The sequence below is a fragment of the Planococcus citri genome, chromosome 2, assembly GCF_950023065.1.
Source record: "Planococcus citri chromosome 2, ihPlaCitr1.1, whole genome shotgun sequence".
NCBI classification, from domain to species: domain Eukaryota; kingdom Metazoa; phylum Arthropoda; class Insecta; order Hemiptera; family Pseudococcidae; genus Planococcus; species Planococcus citri.
This window is the reverse complement of record NC_088678.1, coordinates 77924463-77946889: the sequence shown is the minus strand read 5'-3', so window position 1 is coordinate 77946889 and position 22427 is coordinate 77924463. Positions and strand designations below refer to the sequence as shown.

Genomic DNA, 22427 nt, shown 5'->3' with positions numbered 1-22427 from the left:
TTCAATTTGGAAGAGAGCACGGTTTAAATCAGAATTTTTATGAGGTCAAAATGTTTGTCAGACAAAACTAGAAAAAAATGAAAAAAAAAAATTCATCAAAATGAGAATTTGATTGAAAATTAAAAAAAAAAAAACAGAACTTTGGCAGAGGTTTTGAAAAAAATAGGGCTTCTTTGACACAGACAAAAAAAAACTTTCTTTTCTTCGTGAATCTAGGCAAAAAACCGGAACTTTTTCGTATTTCATGAAAAAAAACAGCTCTTGATTTATTTGAAAATTTTAGAAAAAAACTGAATGTTTGAGGCAATTGAGGAATTGTGACTTTTTACAATTTTGACTGAAAAAACAGAACCATTTTAAGCAATTTTGAGAAGAAAACACGATTTTGGTCAATTTTCACAGCAAATGAGGCCTTTTTCAGCAATTTTTAAAACAGAATTTTTTAGCATTTTTAATTTTTGTAAAAAAAGATTTTTATTCGACGTTTTGGGACCTTCAAACACTTGAAGGCAAGAATCACTATTTTTTAGATGTTTTGGAAAAAAAGCAGGAATTTCTTCACAATTTTGGCAAAAACTTGTACTTTTTGAAAACTTTTCCAAAAAAAAAAGGATGTTTTGATAATTTTGACAAAAAAGCAAAACTTTTCTATAGCAATTTCGACAAAAAGTACAATATTTTGAAAATTTTGCCAAAAAGGTAGACTCTTTCACAATTTTAGAAAAAATAAGGATCTTTCTGAATTTTTATCAAAAAAACAAGACTTTTTGACAATTTTGAAAAAAAAAAGAAATTTTTACAACTTAATTTTGACAAAAAGTGTGACTTTTTTCTAAATTTATAAAGAATTTGGACTTTTTAACAATTTTGGCAAAAAACGGACTTTTTGACAATTTTGGCAAAAAACGGACTTTTTGACATTTTTGGCAAAAAACAGAATTTTTACTGATAATTTTAGCAAAAAAGTGTGACTTTTTTCCAATTTTAGAAAGAATTCGGACTTTTTGACAATTTTGGCAAAAAAAAAAATTTTTAAGCAATTTTGACAAAAATGGGGCTTTTTGGCATTTTTACAAAAAAAAAAACAACAAACAAACGAAACAAACTCTTTTCAACAATTCTGGCAAAAACAGAATTTTTCAGCATTTTTATGAAAAAAAATTTTTATTCGGCCTTTTTGAAAAATACAGGACTTTCATTCAAACAGTTAAGGCATTCGGAAGTTTTGGCAAAAAAGAAGGAATTTCTTAATAATTTTGGGAAAAATTAGTACTTTTTGACAACTTTGCCCCCCCCCCCCCCCCCCAAATGATACTTGACTAAAATTTTCACCAAAAGTGTATTTTCTGATAATTTTGACAAAAAAGCAAGCATTTTTTTTTTTTAGCAATTTTGATAAGAAGTAGAATATTTTGAGAATTTTGCCAAAAAGTATAACTTTTTCAAATAAGGACTTTTTGACAATATATAGGACCTTCCCACATTTCTACAAAAAGTCAAAAACAATGCATTTTGAACAATTTTGGTAAAAAAACAGAATTTTGGCAAAAATTGTGAATTTTTCATTTTAGAAAAAATTTGGACTTTTTTTGCAAAATTGTCGCAAAAATAAAAATTTTTCAAACAATTTTAGCAAAAATGAGGCTTTTTGTCATTTTTACAAAAAAAAAAAAACAACCAAAAACACTAACAAAAAAAACGTTTTGACAATAATGCTGGCAAAAACAGAACTTTCTTTGACAGTTTAACCCCCCTCCCCCCCCAAAAAAAACCCTGGAGTCGATGGGCATTTTTGTCAAAAAATTAGACTTTTTCATCAATAGCTAACAACTGCTAAAAAGTCCACCATTAAACACTAAGCAAAGTCCATTTTTGATCCCTGCATAGTAATTTAAAATTTCTGGAAAAATTGAAAACTTGCTGGAAAAGTGGTTGTTTTCCTGTTGAGAGGACTGAAATAAAATAAATACATATTTCCACTGTTTCGTTGGACGTTAACAGAAAGAAAGCTCAGCTATTATGACAGATTCTTTTGATTTTTTAAATTTTCAATTAATTTTGTTTAAAATATGTAAGACAGTTTTGATTCAAGTGATAATGGCTCCCTTTAATTAATTTTTCAAATTTTTGTGCAGTCGACTTCGACCAATAACCTTCCTCTCAGTCTCAACAACCATAGACTGTACTCATAAAACACACGTGTCTTGTACGTAACGTACATTGCCTCGACCACGATCACTACGAGTTTCACACCACATATAAATACGTGTACGTAAACTTATGCAAACAATTGTCCAAGCTTCGAGTAAATCCGGTTGTCATACTTATGACCCATACTTACAAGACGGGTTAGCGTAATGAAACACACGCGATAATTTATCAATGAATCATCTTTATACAATACTTATACACTATACAGATACACATACATAGGAACATGAACATTTCTATGTTTTGGCAACCTTCCCAAAAGCTGGATTACGAAAATTTGATTATCAATGAAATACGAAGAAAATTCCGGTACGTATATGATTTCCCTGCATAATATCTATGCCAATCATACGCTTGGTAACCGGTTCGTGGCATCGCTACCGAATTCTAAAGTACATATTCGCGAAACTCTAAAATATCGCCAAATCAATCGATAAACGCCGCATCGAGTTTTTAATCTCGACGTTTGTATTAGAGATTATTCGTACCTACTGCACTATTAAGTACACGATTAACGAATAATCAGGGTCGTTTCATAATTAATGATTATTTAGTACCTAAATTTTATGTATTTTTATATTTTGGTACTAGCTACTGTAGCTCGAAATGAGTGAAAATCGTACGGTAATTTACTCTGTTGTTGAGCATACGAGCATGATTTATGATACATTACGAAAATCACACTTGCACACTTGCAATATACAGAAATCGCGAACAAATAAGTAGTACGGCTACAGATTTAATACCTACCTACCATACCTACGTTGAATCACAAGAAGAGTTTAGTAATTTCACAAGACAAGTTAAATACCCACAAATAAAAATAAGCTGATTTTTTAAAATTTCTGTAAATCACACCAACACACGATAATTTACTTTTGGCAAAAAAACAAGAATTTATTAAAAATGTTAGCAAAAAAATTAGGACTTCTTCGATAATTTAGCCAAAAAATGAGACTTTTCGACAGTTTTGGCAAAAATGGGTCCTTTTTACAACTTTGACAGAAAAATCAGGACCACTTTCGGCAATTTCGACAAAAAACACGATTTTGGACAATTTTTGACAGTGAATAGGACCTTTTCCAGCAATTTTGACCGAGTAGATTTTCGAATTCTCAAGTTTTCGAAAAAACGCTGCAAGTACTCCTAATAATATACACGTAGGGCAAACATAAGGAAATCCAGTATTTTTGAAAAAAAAAATGTATTCTAGTTCATCGCTGGAGAAAATTTTCCATTTGAACCGGTATAAAAAGATTTTGAAAATATGTGACTAAATCGATCGAAAAGGTCCCAAAGGTAAAAAATTCAAATGTACAAAGCAATTTCATTTTTATCGCACTCACGACGTTTTTCAAAAACTGGAGAATACAAAAATCCGCTGGAGTTTCCAGAACGGTTCAAAACCATCGCCATTCGACTCAGAAGGTCTAAAATAGAGAGCAAACAAAAATTCAGCTTTTAGGTACGTCAATTTGATCAACTTTTAATTTTTTTTCTTGGGAAGTGGATCAAATTAGAATTTTTAAAAATTCGCCAAAAATCGAAAAATCAAGGCTTATTTTTCTTTGTTAGAGTTTTTCAAGCAACTCCCTCGTTGAGTTCAAGGAAAAAACTCTCCTCATCCTAAAAAAAATCACTGATATTTTTCCAATTTTCTAAGTTATGTATTGTTTGTTGCCCTTGCACAGAACCTTCAAAATTGAAGAAATAAAAAAATCAATTAATGAAAAAAAAGTTGCTGAAAATTTTTTATGGGTTATAAAAAGTCATAATTCTACTAAATAAGTGACCTCGTTTTCAAATAGAATCTCCCTCGATTCCAAATTTAATGTCGGCTCTTCTGTATAAAGTGGCTCACAAAGTTGATTAAAAAAAGAAAAAATTAAACAATAGAAAATTCCGAAAAAAAAGAGTCAATTTATGCGTCAAAGCTCTTCCTCTTGTATGGAGCAGCCCAGAGTTGAAAAAAATACACATCAACAGAAAAAAAATAAAAAGATTTCAATTCCCCCCCCCCCTCCTGAAAAAACCTCCTGTATCTTCCGAGCAATGTCATTCTCTTCAAAGAATATTTTGTTCTCCTTTCTCAGAAAATTTTTGAAAAATATTCAATGACATTTTCCCCTTTATTTTAACAACTTTTGGGGGTGCAGAAAAGCGAGGCTGAATCGTTCAAGGGACCGGAGAAGTTTTTTGAAAATAAGAGATCATTTAGAAGAACAATTTTTGAAGAAATTTTTTATCATTTTTAGTTTTGACGCTTTCAGCTTGGTAGGACTGTATAGAGATGAAAGGCATTAAAATTACTACGAGAGCTGAAGAAAATTTTTTTCTGAAAAGAAAGAGGTTCAGATTATTTAGAAGCGTTGGGAATTGAAGGGCTTGGAATGAAAACTTACATTTGCCACAAATATCAAAAATGAGTTTGTTACGGTTTCAGAAAGTAGGAAATGTCCTTCATAACCCCACGTGATCAGTTTTGGCAAATGTTAGTTTTGACTCCAACTTAGCTCAAATAATTATGTACTTTTTTTTAATCAAAAAAATTTTTTTTTGAACAAAATTTGTAGACTTTTTAAAAATAAACATTTTGTGTCTCTTGACATTTTTGATCTAGTTCAATTTTTCGCGATAGAACTTCTTCAGTTTTCAACCTTTGGAAATTGAACAAGTTCTATCGCGAAAAATTGAACTAGGTCAAAAATGTCAAGAGACACAAAATGTTTATTATTTTAAGGTCTACAAATTTTGTTCAACAAAATTTTTTTAGGGTTAAAAAAAAGTACATGTTGGATTCAAAACTCACATTTGCCAACCTTTGCGGCCATGTGTAGCGCCCCATGTACCGCGAAGTTCCAAATTTTTTCCTGGAATCTTTTTTACAATCACAACCGCTAATTGTAATGTGTATTGCATACTCGGTTACAGCAAGGAAATAGTTGTGACAGTTTTTTGCATTTTATGGAAAAACACGATTTCTGCAAATGTGAGTTTTGATTCCAAGCCCTTCAATTGTGTCGTATATTTTTATAGTCTTTTACCTATTCATTTTTCATCGGTGGGAGGGGAAGGGGTGGGGTTCGTGAAAGAGCACCAAAATTGCTTACAAGACCAGGAAAAGTTTTTTCACGAAAAAATAGAGTTTCTTTCTTTTAGAAGAATTCTGACATATAAATTGAGAATTTTTCTAGATGTTTTGTAAAATTGTCCAAAAAAATGTTTTTTTATGTTTTTTTTTTCATTTTTTGACAAAACAGCATTTTATGCCAAAAATATACAATTTTTCGGTAATTTTGAAAAAAAAACTGTTTTATGCGACTTTGACAAAAAAACTGGATTTTTTGAAAATTTTTACTTAAAAAATGGAGTTTCTGCAAGTTTGACAAAAATGACACTTTTTGGCAATTTTGATGAAAAAAGTAAGATTTTTTGCAATTTTGGGCAAAAAACAAGACTTTTTGCAAAGTTTAATTTTAAAACTAGACAGCTAAGCAACTGCAAAGTGTGCGTAGCTAGCTGCCTTTTCTACAGCTATAACCGTTATTACATCTAGGTAGTGCGTGAATCAACCATGTCACAGTGATGAGAATTTTTGAAACTCTCACTGCTTCAAAATATTAATTGTTTTTCAGTGTTTTCATATTTTCCAAATTACAATAGGTATTTCAGAATAATTTATAAGCTTGTATTGCTTCTAAATTAAGAAATTTCTAGTTGTTTTTCATAGTTTGCATTGTTTTAAAATTTACAAAATTTCAAATCAATTTCCCGAATTCCCCATCGCTACAATTTCAAAAAGTTTTCAATAAATTTTCAGAATTTTGCATTGCTGCTGAGTTAGGAAATTTGCAATCAATTTTTAGAATTCACATTTCCTCTAAATAGTCAAATTTTGAATAATTTTTCAGAATTCTTATTGTCTTTAAATTAAAAAATTTCAAATTCAATTTTCAAGTTCATATTGTCCACAAATTGTAAAACGTTTACTCAATTTTTGGAATTCACATTGCCTCCAATTTTTCAGAATTCTCATCTTCTTCATAAATATTACAATACTTATTTAATATAATGTTCAAGTTCACATTATCTGCAACTTACAGAACTTTTAATCAATTTTTGGAATTCTCAGCGTTTCTAAATACAAATTTTCATATTATTTTTTTTTAGAATTTCCATTGTCTTCAAATTCATAAATTTTCAAACTAATTTTCAGAACTTGCTTTTTATTCTAAATTAAGAATTAAATCTTATAAAATATGTTAAGAATTTGAATTGCCTCTAAATTACACGAAAAAAAATATGGGTAATTTTTACAAAAAAATTTAACTAAATACTGGTATTTAGCACAATTAAGTACCAGATCCCATTCAATAATTTTTACTGTAATCGTATAGTAAAAATTATCATTTTAATAAATTTTGCTATAGGTACCAATAGTAAAAATCATTTTGTTTTAATAATTTTTACTAAATCATGATAATAAAAATTACATGTTTCAATTGTACAAAAATCAGTTTAATTACTCATTTTGAAGTAATTTTTAAATTATAAGTAAAAAGTTAAAAATTATTCATGTCAAGGTAATTCTTACTATACTTATGGCTATAGGTAGACAAAAAATTAATGAAATGAATTTTTAGTTAGCAAATGATATCATAATTCATAACTCAATTTCAGCATTATTTTTGCCCCATTTTCATGTACTACATTCATAGGTAGTAACTCCAAAGCATTTACCTATCCAATTTTCCTACGAAAAATCTGTCACCTACCTACTTACCTCACGGGGATTCGAACCTGGGTCCCTTTTCCTATTCCTACCTACATGCCCTATCCACTCAGCCACCTATTCACTACGAGGGTAAGGGCATTAAAATAATATATTTGTTTGGTAAACGCCCCACCAAACCACTCCCACTTGGAATTTACAGCTAACAGACCGGGGGTGTAACAGGGTACAATGAAACACAGCTGGTGATGGAATAGACTGGGGGTATAGCAGGGTACAATGAGCGGCAGGTGTTCTACAAGTCCCCTTTTCCCTTTTTTAGGATTTAATGCATTAAAATAATGAACTAAAATTGCAATTACTCAGCAATTACCCATCCGAATTGAATGAAAATAAATCTATACCCTCCGCCTTAATGATTCTCAAATGGTGTCCAATAGGTACAAAAAACGGTCGGATAGCTTAAGAGAACATTCATTGCAATTGAAATTTCAATTTCTCAAAGCGAAACCAATAGTGTGCTACGCACACTAAAAAATAGGGGGCGGGGGGTGTTTATAATTACAAGATTATTACAACTGTAAAGTGGTGGGGGGGGGTAGATTTGGTTTGTGAGGTTGGTGCTTTTTGTTAGGAAGATGAATGTTCAATTAATTTTACTTGCCATGTTAAAGAGGTGATAATGAAATTATCACATTAAAAAAACACGAATATTTTTTGAGAACTCCTGCATTAGATAAAAATAAACTTTGAACTTTACTGGTGACCTAAAAGCGATTATATTATGCAAGCATTAAAGATGTCTAAAGATCACCTGAACTAAAAAATTAAAACAATTGAAAACAGTTAAAATGTTTAAAATTTTGAATACTTTGTGCTCAAGCCGGAGAGTAGGGGAGGGGGGGGTTTAAACGCTGACCAAAAATTTTGAAATTGTTCTTGTGTCTTATTCAGGTTATTTGGCCATAATTTTTTTGCTAGGATATATCAAAATTCAAAAAAAGTTGAAAAACGACCCACCCAACGTGGTACCACCTCCCTCATGATGTTTTTTTTTGGGGGGGAGGAGGTACAAAAACAGCCTCAAGCCAACTCATCCTTTCCTTGTCTTTTCCAGAAGTGGCTTTCCAGAAACTTGGCACCTTCGTTACCCATTTGAAAAATATTTTTTTCAACCATTTTATCACTCCAAAGATTTATCAAGTACCTAGACCTACGTAATCACATCTATTTTTCCCAACAACAAGACAAATCACTCGCACCCTACGAACTGCACCTCACCTCACATTACACAATCACGCGCGGGGTTTCCAAGGTAATTCAACTCGCGGGTAAATCCCATCTCTACACATACTCGTATCTCAGCAATCGATCAGAATCACCGTTGACTGCAAATTCCGAAGGCGTTAGCTAAACCACAAATGTCAACTTCCCATACTTACATTCCTGCAATCCCATACGCTCATACACTGGGAACATTTTCAGCCTCATTACAACCAAATGATTCATAACTGAGAATACCTATTAACTAACGCTCGCCACCAACTCGAAAACTTTACCAAGAATTACAAACACAGGTAGGTATAGTGGGTAAGGTATATACGAGTATGTAAAAATGCTATTCGAGACATGACAACAATAAACGAGGTATACTCGAAATTGCGGTTAGGTTTGGGTACTTGCCCCTTCCTCCCCCACAGACTGTTTGAGGCCTTGCTGCGTACCTACATGAACGAGAAGAAAGAAAATCGACCGAAAATTCCCACTTTAATTAGGCTTACCATTGAAATATTACGATCGTTAGTCAATATGTACTGAAATTATCAAATTTACCAAACTGGTTTATCTCGATACGTATGTATATGTCGAGTGAGACTTGAAACCCTTCTCTCCCTTTTGGCTCATTATTTTTTCTCTCGGCACAATTACATACAATATCTAATCTGGGTGCTAATGTGGTCTTCCTCCTATGAGCTTTTTTTACTCAGACCCCCCCCCCCTTCTTTTTCCCCCTTTCAGCTTTGTGAGAATTTTCTTCGAAGAAAATTATTACTTATAAATATTCTAAGACTCGAATCAAATCGGATTATAGTACGTAAGTGAATATGTACATATTACGTATCTATACTCATGCTTTATACTGTGATAGTATTAACGCAGCATCACGTCGACGTCGAAGTAGCACGTATCGAGCACAAGTTAACCTTAGATCAAGGTATTTCGTACACAATGTTTTGGCACGAGTGCAGCGAAGCTCTTTTTCTCTCTCCTTTTTTTTTAAATCGTTCGGCTACACGCAATAAATGCATTAAAAAAATATACGTAAAGCTCGAAGCGCAGACAGTCGTAAAAAAAAATGCGTTAAAACATCACTCCGCAGTTAACAAGTGTATAGAGAATTATTTGATTGATATTACAAGATAGAATCACTCACCATATGACCCTGACGAGAATTTCGAACAGGGCAGGAAAAACCATATCGTCTGAACCGATGAGCCATTTTCTACCCAAAAGGACCAGTGCGGGCATTCTCTACCTGTTGAGGAAACAAACAAACACATTTGCGTTTAAAATTTAACAGTAAGTGGATGTGAAATTATAATAATCGTGTATACGAGGATGCAAGATGCACATGCAAATGTTCAACATCAACAGTCAAAACACACATTAAAAGTTAACCAATGGGATAGTGACCTCTGCTAAGTCTACATCTAGTAGTTCATTCGCATCAAACGATGGATTCCAATTTCGAAACAATTATTTTATAAATGTATCGGCGTAATTAACAGTCAGACGAGACTATACGTACCGCATTGAACGAGATAACAATTTGAAAAATATTATTCTTTGACGTTGGTAGTCGTTCAAAATACGAGTATTTTTCAATTAGATATCCGTTTAATAACCAGATTTATGAATATGATAATTTCATTTTTCTTTATGTAGGTAAATTCTAGAGTTCCGCGTTGTTTGTGGCAACAGCTGAGCGACTGTGACTGTGGCTGCGAATGACCAGTAAATATGAGTATGTGTTATTGAAACGTCTTGGATTCTTCAAAAACTTGTTTCTGCTGTAATAATTTTTATTAAGAGTGACATAAAATGTTAAAAACCCAAATTTATAATCATTATAAACCAAGCCATGTGTCGTCATACGCGAAGCATGGCATGTCCTTATCGTCTCCCCCTCCCCACCCCTCTAATCAAAAAAAGCATACAAAAATAAAAAATACTGAATTAAGAAGAGTATAAAAAACTTATGTGGGCTTGTAACAATTTTCTTTGTTCTACTGGGCGATTTAAATGCTAAAGTTGGAAAATCTGACGCCTCTGATGGGTTCTATGGCTATGTCGGCTGCCACAGATTAGGTGCAAGGAATGAGCGGGGTAAAAGATTGTTACAATTTTGCGCTGAACAAGGAATGGTCATTATAAATACTCTCTTTCAGCATCATAGTTGACGACTGTACACATGGAAATCTGGTGGTGGTGTTAAAAACCAAATCGACTACATCCTAGTATAGAAGAGGTGGGAGTCGGCGATAGCATAATCCAAGACTTATCCTGGAGCAGATGTTGCATCAGATCACCAAGTGCTGGTGGCATCGTTCAAATTGAGTCTTTGCAGTGGGAAGAAACCAACGACTACATCCTAGTACAGAAGAGGTGGAAGTTGGCGATAGCACAACCAAATTGCATATACCTTACTGACTACGAAAGGAAAAGATTTGCTGCCCAAATGCATATTGATCACACAGATGAAGAGGACCCAAATACCTTATGGGAAAATATGAAGGCAGAAATCCTAAAAAAATGCGATTTGGTGATCATTGATCAAGAATAGGAAGGGAGAACTGAAAAAACATCAACTATGGATGTTGGAAGAAACATTGAAGCTCATAGAAGAACCCAGAAAAGTAAAACTGGAAGGAAATGATAAGTACAAAGCCTTGAATATATCGTTGTCCTAGTTCGTCGGCTAAGTGCGAAAAGGTGCCTTGTGAAATTCGTTACTTGACACCTGTGTAAAACGGTCTTTCCACTCTGAGCACCATCTATCAGTCCAAATGTTCAAACCAAAAGTTATGTTACCTCAAGGCACCCTTCCCATCACGGGAGATGCCTTCAGATTTGAACTTGGACTGATAGATGGCGCTCAGTGTGGAAAGGCAGTTTTACACAGGTATCAAGTAACAAGTTGCACGAGGCACCCTTTCGCACTTAGCCGATGTAGTGGGGACTTGGGACGTAAAAGCTCATATCACCAACTCTGAGATCACACCTTGTGTAAACTGTTCTTTTTGCACTGCAGCGTTTCCTATTGGATTTAAATGCTCAACTAAAAGATAGTTAACAGAGGGGGACCACCCTCTCATACCTACCTTTTGGTTGAGTGTTCAGGTCCAATAGGGTGCGCTACAGTGCAAAAAGAACGGTTTACACAAGGTGTGATCTCAGAGTTGGAGATATGATCTTTTATAACTAGGATGACAATATGTATTCAGAGAAATTGCTGGAAAGACAGAGAAGCCTACCTGAACAGATGTTGTGAGGAAATTTAAGAATAAGCTGACCACAACACATCAAGCATACTATTTAAGAATATGCTGACCACAACGCATCAAGCATACTATTCAAGAAGATAAAACAGATCACAAGAGATTTTAAACCACAATCACATAAAATCACAGCCAAGGATGGTACAGTCACATGGGATTTAAATAAGATTCTATAGTCTGTTCACAGAAAGAAGGGACCAAGCTGAACAGAAAATTTTCTGTTTGCGGCCAAATATTTGCGCTGCGGTTGAGGCCATTATTGAGAATTTGAGGTACTCATAGAATAAACAGCAAGAGAGTATTCAAATTTTCAATGCTGAATTTCATTTTCTCGTTAATTTTCCTATTTCATTTCAACTAAATTCCTCTTTTCAATATTTCATTTCATTCCAGATCAGAATTTGTACTTCATTCTACATACTTTTTTGATTTATGTAACATGATTGATAATGTGTTTTGTACTTTAAGGAAGCGCACCCTCAGTTTTCAGTGAAAATTGCAACGCAAATGTTTGGCTGAAAATACAAAACTTTCCGTTTAGACTCGGTCCCTTCTTTTGGTGAACAGACTATAGAGAACTGTAAGGGGACACACAAGTTGCTTGCAACTATGACGTTGATGAAGATGACTCCTCGATAACCAAATAACCAATTTCAGTCATTTTTTCACACTTGTAATGAAAAGTTGAGATTCTCAACGAGATTTAAATTTTTGGAAACACCCTAAAAATTGCAGAAATTGATGAAAAAAATAAAATGACGAGTTTTCATCTCCCAGAACACATTTCTGGTCACACAGTTGAATTACAATCACATTTTAGAGGCTCAATTGTGACAAAAATAAAAAATGGTGGTAAAAGTTTTTTGAGGACACCACTTCTTCAAAAAAATACATCCAAATCTCAAACGAGCAATTGGGTAGTTATTTTATTTTATTTGTCTAATTTTATGCCCTCTGCCATATTAGGCACTCTGCATAGTTTGGGCCTGTTTTTGTGATGACTGTGTTCGGTGACACATCCAGAGACTGTCATTCTGAAGTTTCCCCAAATATACTGCACAGGCAGGTCTGCAGGCTTGAATCTCTTCAATCACCGTGTTTCCCCTGAGTTATTGAGACACATTTTTCTGGATCATATTTCAACTATCAACACATTTTGATGATCACTTTCAACGTAAATGAGAAATAAACTTTTTTAGACCAATTTTTTCCCCAAAAAATAACCTGAAATCTAAAAATGTGCAATAATTGGGCATCTCTATTTCAAGAATTTTCTTGCTGGGTCATATTTCAACACCAGAGTATTTTGGGAACCAAGTGAGTGTTTTTTTTTTATAGATGATAAGAAAATCTCAATTTTTGGGACAAATTTTTTCAAAAAATTACCTAAAATATTGAAATCAAACTTTGGGAAGTTTTTTCCAAGTCAAATAATTTTTCTAGGTCATATCTCAGCCATCAACGTGGAGGGGGGGGGGGTAATTTTTGACATAAACGAAAAATTAACGTGTTTTTAAGCCAAATTTTCTCCCCAAAAAATGATCTAAAATCTATAAAAATGTACAATTGGGCAGCTACAAGTTTGAGAATTTTTTATCTGGGTCATATTTCAGTAACCAGGGCATTTTAGGAACCACTTTCGACAAAAGTGAGTGTTTTTTTTCAAAAATGATACAAAATCTCAATTTTTAGGACTAATTTTTCTAAAAAAAATTGCCCAAAATCTTAAAATGTGCAACTGGGCTGTTACACTATACTTTGGAAATTTTCTGTCTAAATAATATTCCAATTAATACAAACGCATTTGGGAACCACTTTCGACATGGACAGGTTTTTAAAACGAAAATCACAATTTTTGGGACTCATTATTGCGAAAAATAAAATAATAATCACCTAAAATCTCAAAATGGACGAGTCGATATGATGCAGCTACATACAACTTTGGGAACATTTTTCTAGATCTTATTCCAAGGGAAACACATTTGGGGGAAGGGGGGTCACTTTGGACATGAATGAGAATATGACGTTTTTTTTTGGATCCAATTCCCCACTCCCTCTCTACCTAAAACTGACCTAAAATCAAGAAGTGTGCAATTTTACAGCAACAATATTGTGAGAATTTTGTTTCTGGAACATATTCCAATGGTCAGAAAATATTGGGAACCACTTTCGACATGAGTGAGAAAAAATGTAGGTGTGTATTTTTTCAGGGCAGAAATTTTTCCAAAAAAATTTGCTAAAATCTTGAAATGTACGATTGGGCAACTACAACATTGGAAACTACCATAGGTAATTTTCTGAGTCATATTTAAACCACCAACGCCTTGGGACAACTTTTTTTAAAATAAAAAATACTTGTTTATTTTGAGCACAACTTTTTCCAAAAAAAAAAAAAAAAACCTAAAGTCTTGAAATGTGCGATCGAGCGAGTATACCTTTGAGAATCTTCTTTCCAGGTCGTATTCTTAACATACCACATTTTGGAGACCACTTTCGACATGAGTGAGAAAACCCGTGTTTTTTGCGTCCAATGAAAATCTCAAAATGTTTGATTATATTCGGAAGCTACAATTTTGGAAAGTTTATTTCGAGGTCATACTATTCCAAAAATCAGAGCATTTTGGGGACCACTTTCGTCATGAATGAAAAAAAGTGTATTTTTTCAATGCATTTGAAAAATGACGCGAAAATCTCAATTTTTGTGACTATTTTTTCAAGTACATAGGTCATCAATAATCCAACAGACAACGCATCTCAGAGGTCACTTTTGACATGAGTGATGAAAGTTCATAACCACCCTCCCCCAAATAGTCTAAAATCTCGAAATACAGTATGTGATTGGGCAGCTTCAAGTTTCAACTTTTTGGGCACCACTTTGGGCATGAGTGAGAAAAAGTGTATGTTTTCTGTGCAATTAATTTTTTCAAAAAATGACCCCAAAATCTTGAAGTATTACGATTAAGCAGCAACGATTTTGAGAACTTTTTTCCATGTCATATTTCGACCAACAACGCATTTTGGGAGCCACTTTTAAAACCAACGAGAAAAAGTATATTTTCTTGTTGCATTTTTTTTTTGTTTTTTTAAAATTCCTCAAAACATAGAAACGAGCAATTGGGCAGCTAAAAGTTTGAGAATTTATTTTCTACACCATATTCTCACAAAGAACGAGTTTTTAGGGTAAAATTTCCATATCGATGAGTAATAAAAAATATGTGTTTTTCGACATTTTGTGAAAAACTTGGTCTAACAAGAAGTACTATTTTTCCCAAAAATTGAGTTTCTTGACTTGATTTCAATTCAATTGAGACAAAAAGTATGATGATTTTCTTTGACAACTCATTTGATTTTTTATCATCTGATGTGTTTTCTGAACTATTTTGAAAAATTCAAAACCTCGTCGATTAGTTTTTTGACTGAACCTTTCAGCTTTCCCATCACAAGAGTCAAAATTCAAACAAAGTGTCCCACTAAAGAGCGACATATCGATTATTATATGTTTTCAATTCTCCCAAAGCTCCGACGAAGAATAATTTCACAATACCGCATTTTGCACTCGAGTCTTATCGACGAATAACTGTATTCGTAATTGCGGACAGTATTCGCCTAATCAGCACTTTCTCATTCACCTATTGCCTGGTGTTTTAAAAAACAAACGTGTTATTTGTACGCAATAAGAATAAGAAATCCTGTTTCGTCGACTAGATTCGCGATTTTCATTTTTATTTTCAATTAGGTATAGCTCAGTGAAAAAATACAACTGCAATTGAAAGTGCCAGATTTTGAAAATTTTCACATTTTTGGTATTCAGTAATTAAAAACAGCCCCCTTCCCCACCCCCCAAAAAAACTTTAGAAAATGATGATTTCTCAATTTTCAAATTTTCCAAAAATGGAGACCACATCGGCTAAAAATAAACTTCAAGAGCGTTCTTCGGGTGTTATCAGATCTTGGACGTTTGAATTAGTTCGCGATAAACTTGCATTTATCATGAACTAAAGCAAGAGATAACTCAAAGGCCAAACTATTCAAACGTCCGAGACCTGATTATTGTGATAAATACATACGAGTACATGATAATTTATGAACCTCCCATTACAGCTAATTTTAGGCGGAAAATTTTTTAAATAGACCGAAACATACGCTGATAATTCTGTTAGTTTAATTTAGGCACTCGTATATTTCATAGCTAATTAACAATATTTTTCGAACAACCTCGAAATTACGTAAATTTTCACTTCCGTTTGTATACTTACATAGATACTTTTACCAGTAAAATGAAATTTTCATCATTTAATAGGTACCCTGCCTATCGAAATCTTTCTACACACAAACGACACTCAGAAGCGTTGAAACGATTATTTTCTCGGATAATTTATGCGCGATTAAATATCGTAATAGTTGTAGATAGTTATGCGGTTATTAAACGCAAGATTAATACCTGTGTATATCCAACAAGGTGTATAGTATAGGTATCTATCTGCTTAAACTGCTTACACAGCTTCACTTCACACAATAATAATTCTCGAATAGATCAAATTGAGGTCAAACTTCACGAATCGGACTTATCTCGTAAGTGTTTTAAAAACGTATTTAATCAAAACACAATCAACGACGAGTTGCGCATCCGTCGATAATACTAATGTTTTATCATCTATGGGAGATTGGGAGAGAATACAAATTCAGTTTCTTATTTTTATTCATACATGGACCTAGACCTAACCTATACAGCTTCGTAGAAATGATTAGTGATCAGCTGATTTCTATCTGTACTTTTAGAATTCAAAAAAAGTAAAATTCTCAATTCTTTCTTGTTGAAAACTCTTTGATTTATGCAAATCGTCCTCCCCTTCCCCACCACCTCTAACAAAAATTTGAAGAATATGAACGACGAGAAAATTCACCGGCGAAACCCTAAATTTTAATGAGGATTTATTTTTGAAAAATGAGATTCATCAACTTCTCAATTTTTCATAACCCAACTTTTGAGGAAAATTTTCCAACAAAATGAATTAAACATGCGTAGATATTAAATTTCTTACACAGGTGTAAAATACACGTGCCTCGATCATTTCCATTCGCACATGGTGAAATTTTATTCCCTACGAGTAACGGAATATTAATAAACAAAAATGCTGAATGTGTTTTATACGATTAGCCACAATATGGTTTGGTATTTCCATGTCGTTCTTTTTAAATCGAAAACCGATACATTGAATGAAATAAAACGAGGTATTCCAGCAGGGATTTTCCAGAATTCGCGTAGGTACATCCGGTGTGAAGTTTTTATTGCACACAATGGTAACTGGGCACCTTTATTACTTGTATACATTGAATTTCCCTGCAGCAAACCGCTGGTCGCGAGTTCAAAGACCTCTGCAGTTAATTGTTTAATCCTTTAACGCCTAGAAGAGGATGAACGAATGAATTTTAAACGTTTTCCAGAGAGAGAAGTTGGACTTGAAAATTAGATTGTGAGATTTGAGTCATCACTCAATGTGGCATTGGGTGATTTTTTGCTCTAATCCAGAAGTGGAAGGTGGTCTTCGGGGTCTAAAACCATTCGTGGTATTTTTAGTTCTTTAATTCACTTCTATAACCCTGTCAAAGAGGGCAAAAATGTAACTATTAGTTAAAAATTTCAATCTGTGGCAGTTTTCATTCAAATTTTTTCAATTTGTCAACGTTGAATAGAGACTCTTTCAGAAGAGAAATTCACCATGAAAATTTTTCTCACGATCAGCTCTTCTCGCAGTAAAATGCATGCGGGTAAAAGTTTGAAAACAATATTATTTTGTTGAAAATATACAAGGATACAAAGACTGTTTGGAGGGCAGAGAAGGTTTCATCTGGAAAAAGATGTTCAAACAGTTTTGACCATAAAATGAACGAATTTAAAAATTTTTCTACAAACTTTAATTCTTATTTTTTGTGGTGGGGGGCTCAATACAAAGGGATTAACATTGTTTAGGAGTGTGATTTAGGGAACTGGCAGAAGTGATTCCCTGGAAAAGAAATAATTCAGAAGAATTTTGATGCAAGAAGTTCGGAATTTTTTTTCAATTTGGACGGTTTTTCGACATGATTTCATTTCACAGTGAAGGGCTCAAATTTTCATGAAATTTAAAAAAATAGAAATCAGCTGCTGTTGGGATGAGAGGGGAAAAAAGCAAAATTAATTTTCACAAGTGTAATGTGTAAATAATGAGCCATCCCATGAGTAAGGACGTCCAGAGGTGGGGGGGGGGGGGGGGTAAAGGGGGCAGTTTACCCCAGACTTGCGATTTCTCAAGGGCCTGGAAAAAAGGGTCTGTGATGAAACAAACCCATATTTTTTTACTTTTCGAAACACAAATTTTTGAAAGTTTTTGGACTCACTTCGCTCGAGCTTGTTTTTTTTTTCATTTTTAAAATTGAAATTCCTGAAAAAAAAACCATTTAACTTTAAACTTCACGTATAAAAAGTATCATTTTAATGCCTCTCAAATTTTCAAGAGCTTTTGCCCTCATTATTGCCTGCTCTCTTTCCTTTTTCAAAATTGACATCCTAAAAAAATCTTTCAAATTCTAAAATTTTAAAATCCAAAAAATAAACTCCTTTTGCATCAAAAACATTGTTCTTAGTTCTTTCAAAATACAAAGGGTTCTCGGTTAAAATGTGTGAAATGCCCTAGAATTTTTTTTCAAATTTTTTCTACAGGTAGGTCATCTCCAAAAACTCGAAAACAATTTTTTTGTATCATGGCACCACCAAAAAAAGCGATATTGCCAGTGACTGTATTTTGAAATTTGGAATACAATCCTCTAGAAAAAAAGTAGAAAATCAAACAAATTCTTGAAACCCCCCCATTTTGAGCCCACGAGCACCCCCTCCCACAATTTTGGGGCGAAGGAAGATTGGAAATATGGGTATCGTTATCATATGAATCGAACCCACTGAACACGAATATGAAGTTAGATTTGCAATTGGACCCTCCTGAGGCCACATTGGGCAACCCACTCCCTCGAATGTGGCTTTAAGCCGGGTTCAACAGTAAAAATACGAGTTCATATTTGTGCTCAGTCAGGTTCTTCGCAAATATTTCGCATTAATGATGCTAAAATATTGAAATATATCACTCCTAAAAACTGAGGAAAGAATTTGGAACGCAATGGTGGCAATTTTTTAATCATCATTACCAACTTCAAAAAAGTCGAAAACATTTTCTAAATTTTTGGCAATTTTTCTCAAATTTTTGAAATTCAAAGGCCAAAAAATTTTGAAAAAATTCACAAGGCTGGACTCATGTCTCCTCTACATATTTTGAGTAGTTAAATTCAACATTTTTTGTTCCAAAATTTTTTAATCACTATTGCCAACTTCGAAAAACCAGAAAAATTTTCTAAATTTTTGGCAATTTTTCTCGAATTTTTGAAATCCAAAGGCCAAAATTTTTTTTAAAAATTCACAAGGCTGGACTCATGTCTCCTCTACATATTTTGAGTAAATTTAAAAATTTTGTTATAGGGGGGAAAAGCCTCCCTACGAATAATGATATAGGTGATAATTAATACCATTGGGGGGAGATTTAGAAATATTCCTTAGGCGGGGAATATTTGCCAATACCTAGATAGCTCAGAAGGGTGTAGTTTGACTATTCTGCCCTATACATCATTTAAAAGAATACCTAATAAATAAGTCTCTGCTCTATTTACAAGGTATATTTACATTTTACACACAAATTCATCAACATACGTAATATTCTCTAATTTTAGTAGAAAGTATGAAACGAATGAATTTAGTTTGAGATGATCTCGCCATGCGTGTGATGGTGTAGATCATAAAAATCGAAACAATAATCTATCTTGAGATTTTACCCTAAACACCTGTGAAGAATAGGATATGCGAAAATAAGTAGTTTTTGGTAATATTTACACGAGAAAACAACATATAATTTAATCTTCATGGATTACGACACCTTGCTTGAAATCCATGGGAAAGGTATAATATTAAACAAATAAGTGTATCTCACCACTTACGACAAACTATACATGTTTTCCATCTCTTTTGGGTGCCTACCCAATACTAAGGCGTTTGATGGAACTTAACTAAGTGCACGCCTACATAAGCGACAACGTTCAACGTTCAACGCTCAACTCTCAACCAATTCAAAATATTTTGTTTTGGTTGGACGTTGTGCGTTTAGGTTGACGATTCCAGCCAATAACCGAGCATCTTCTTCCGGTTGAGCGTTGAACGTTGAACGTTGACTCTTATGTAGGAATGCACTAAAAGAGGTGCATTTTAATTCTTTGCCTATCTTGGTGATGTCCGGATACATCCCAAGATATCAAAAAGGTACACTTGTTATTAATCGAACACATGCTCAATTAATCTCACCGATTTGCGCAGGCTATTTACCATCAAGCGAGATGGAGAAAACAAAAGAACTTTGCCATGGTCTCCTCGTATGCGGCGCTCCCATGGCATAAATTTTATCAACGTCCTGTTAAAGAACCGACGACCGCGAATCACCGAGACAAGAGACAAAACGTTTCTGCTGATTCTTGCGAGAAGATCGGTATTATAAAGAGACTTGAGATGGTCAAGTCTCCACCCCTATTAGTGGGGTACCAATAGCGTAATTGCTAAGTACACATAAATTTGAAGAATTTATGTGATTTTGTTGATTTATGCCCAAAAATCCTATCTCGAGCTATAAATGTCACCAAGAATCCCTATCTCGAGTCATAACTGTCAACGGCTCGCAAGCCCTTTCCTAGCGGCTCACGAACCCTTTCTCTTCTAGAAGGGTGCCGCCTTGTATGCGCTAGTAGGTAGTGTACTTAGCCTACTTCTTTTAAGATATTTATACACGTTACCTACATTTACTATAAGGGATATGTTACGTCAGCACTACCTTCGGCAGTGGGGCCAATCTGCCCTCTGTCAATTTTTTGTTCCAACTTCAAAAAATTAAAAAAAATTTCTAAATTTTTGGCAATTTTTCTCAAACTTTTGAAATGTAAAGGCCAAAAAATTTTGAAAAAATTCACAAGGCTGGACTCATATCTCCTCTACATAATTATGTTGAGTAAATTCAAAATTTTTCGTTCAAAACTCGTTGAAGTATGAATTTTTTCCGAGAAAAACGTTTTTTCCCGCAATTGTGGGCAAGGGGAGGGGGGGGGGTGGAAACATGTTTGGGTCTACAATTTTTTCTAATAAAGGTACCCAACAATATTTCATTGATATTTTAAAAATTCGAGGATAGGGCCATAACTGGAAATGATATCCTTTTCAAAAGTTTTCGTCCTCGCTTCGTTCGGACCTGTCCTCTTTTTTTCTCTTCAAAATCAACTTCCCCAAAAAAACAACGTTTTTAGGTCTCTCGAAATCAAATTTTCAAAAACGTTCACCCTTGCTTCGCTCGATCCAATTTAATTCTTGTTTTAAAATAAGAAAGATCACATTTTTGAGTACCCCAAAAATTCCAAAACAGAAATGAAAATTTTCATACGTACTTAAGTCATTCGAACTGCCTTTCTCCCTCCCCATCTCAGAAACTCTAAATATAGTTTCGTCCCTAGAAATGGGGCCAAATTATATTTGCCCCAGGCAGGCCCGCATTGGCTCTCAACGGCCCTGCCTATGGGATCCATTTGTTTCGTTATTTCTTCTGAAATTGTTTTTATAAAAATGCATGCATCACTTTTTACTATCGTATTGCATCGATTCACATTTCAGTAAAATATTAAATCCAATCTCATGACTCACGAACATTGCGATAAAATAAGACTGATCGGGGTGGAGGGGAAACACATGCAGGTCAGCATTCTCAATAATACGCAGAAAAGTGTCAACTATTACATCACTTGAAAAAAAAACACTCGATACAGAGATCATCGTTCAAGATTCACAACAATCAACAGAACTATAGAGATTCTGAAGTTCGCTGATAATGAATTATTGTGATTCATATACAGTAAACTAGGCTCGTATGTGTATTTTCATAGCAGAATTAGACATGTTTTTCAAATCTTCAGCTTTGAATCATTTCAAAATTACGCACACTGGAAATATTATAACTGATTATTTTCCAATAAAATCATTACTGAGTTATTTCTTCGTGACCAAACGTAAAATGGACTGAATATTTAAGAACCGTGTAAACGCACAATTTTCTTAGTGAATCACGTGAATTTTATCTAAAAGATGATTGTTCGAACAATGAATCATTTGGAAGAATTCCTTAGTCGTTCAACAAGAATTTTCTTTCAGGTTTTTAACGAATCAATAACTTCTTAAGTAAACAAGTAAATATGTATCTAGATCCATAATAATATGAAGGTAATTTTCCATCAAACAATGACCTCGAACGTCTACCGTTCAGCAAGAAAGAAATTACTTGCATTATGAATCGCTCGCGAACGACGGAACGAAGCAATTTTACGAATTGTTTCTACAGGTCTTAAATTTTAAAAGCATCAAAATTTTTTAAAAAATGAATCATTCGCGAACGATTTGAAAATTCAACGAATAAATTGATCAAAAAAGACTCAGGGTCATTCCACGTCAATTGGGCCAAGAAGTGGTAGGTGGGATCGGCGATTTTTTAGAAATTTTTCCTGTGGAAAGACCTTCCGAAGGGATGACCAATGGCGCAAATCGCAGCCCTCTAGCTCATTTTTAACGGCAGCCAGGGGGTGTCAAAGTTTTCAGTGAACCTAAAATATCATCCATTTCAGCAGGGGATTGCTCGATAACCGCGATACCTACAAAAATGGAACTTTTTCCCATAGTTAGAGGTTTTGAAAGGCTTTTTGGTGATATCATAAAAATCAGTGTTGCCACTTTTTTTCGTACAAAAAATTAGCTCAAAAAGTTTCAAAACGCAATTTTCATATCGTTCCGACCCTCAAAAATTCTGAAAAAAATATATTAT

General features: G+C 33.8%; 1 protein-coding gene across 1 annotated transcript in view; it reads right to left on the bottom strand.

Annotated features, from left to right (window-relative positions):
• The window catches only part of inaE (inactivation no afterpotential E), a 79343-nt gene that overhangs the window by 47417 nt on the left and 9499 nt on the right, over positions 1–22427 (bottom strand). Inside the window, exon 2 of the mRNA XM_065347483.1 lies at positions 9378–9479. Coding sequence (XP_065203555.1) covers positions 9378–9472 — 95 coding nt within the window. The 5' untranslated portion in view covers positions 9473–9479. The remainder of the gene's footprint in view (positions 1–9377; positions 9480–22427) is intronic.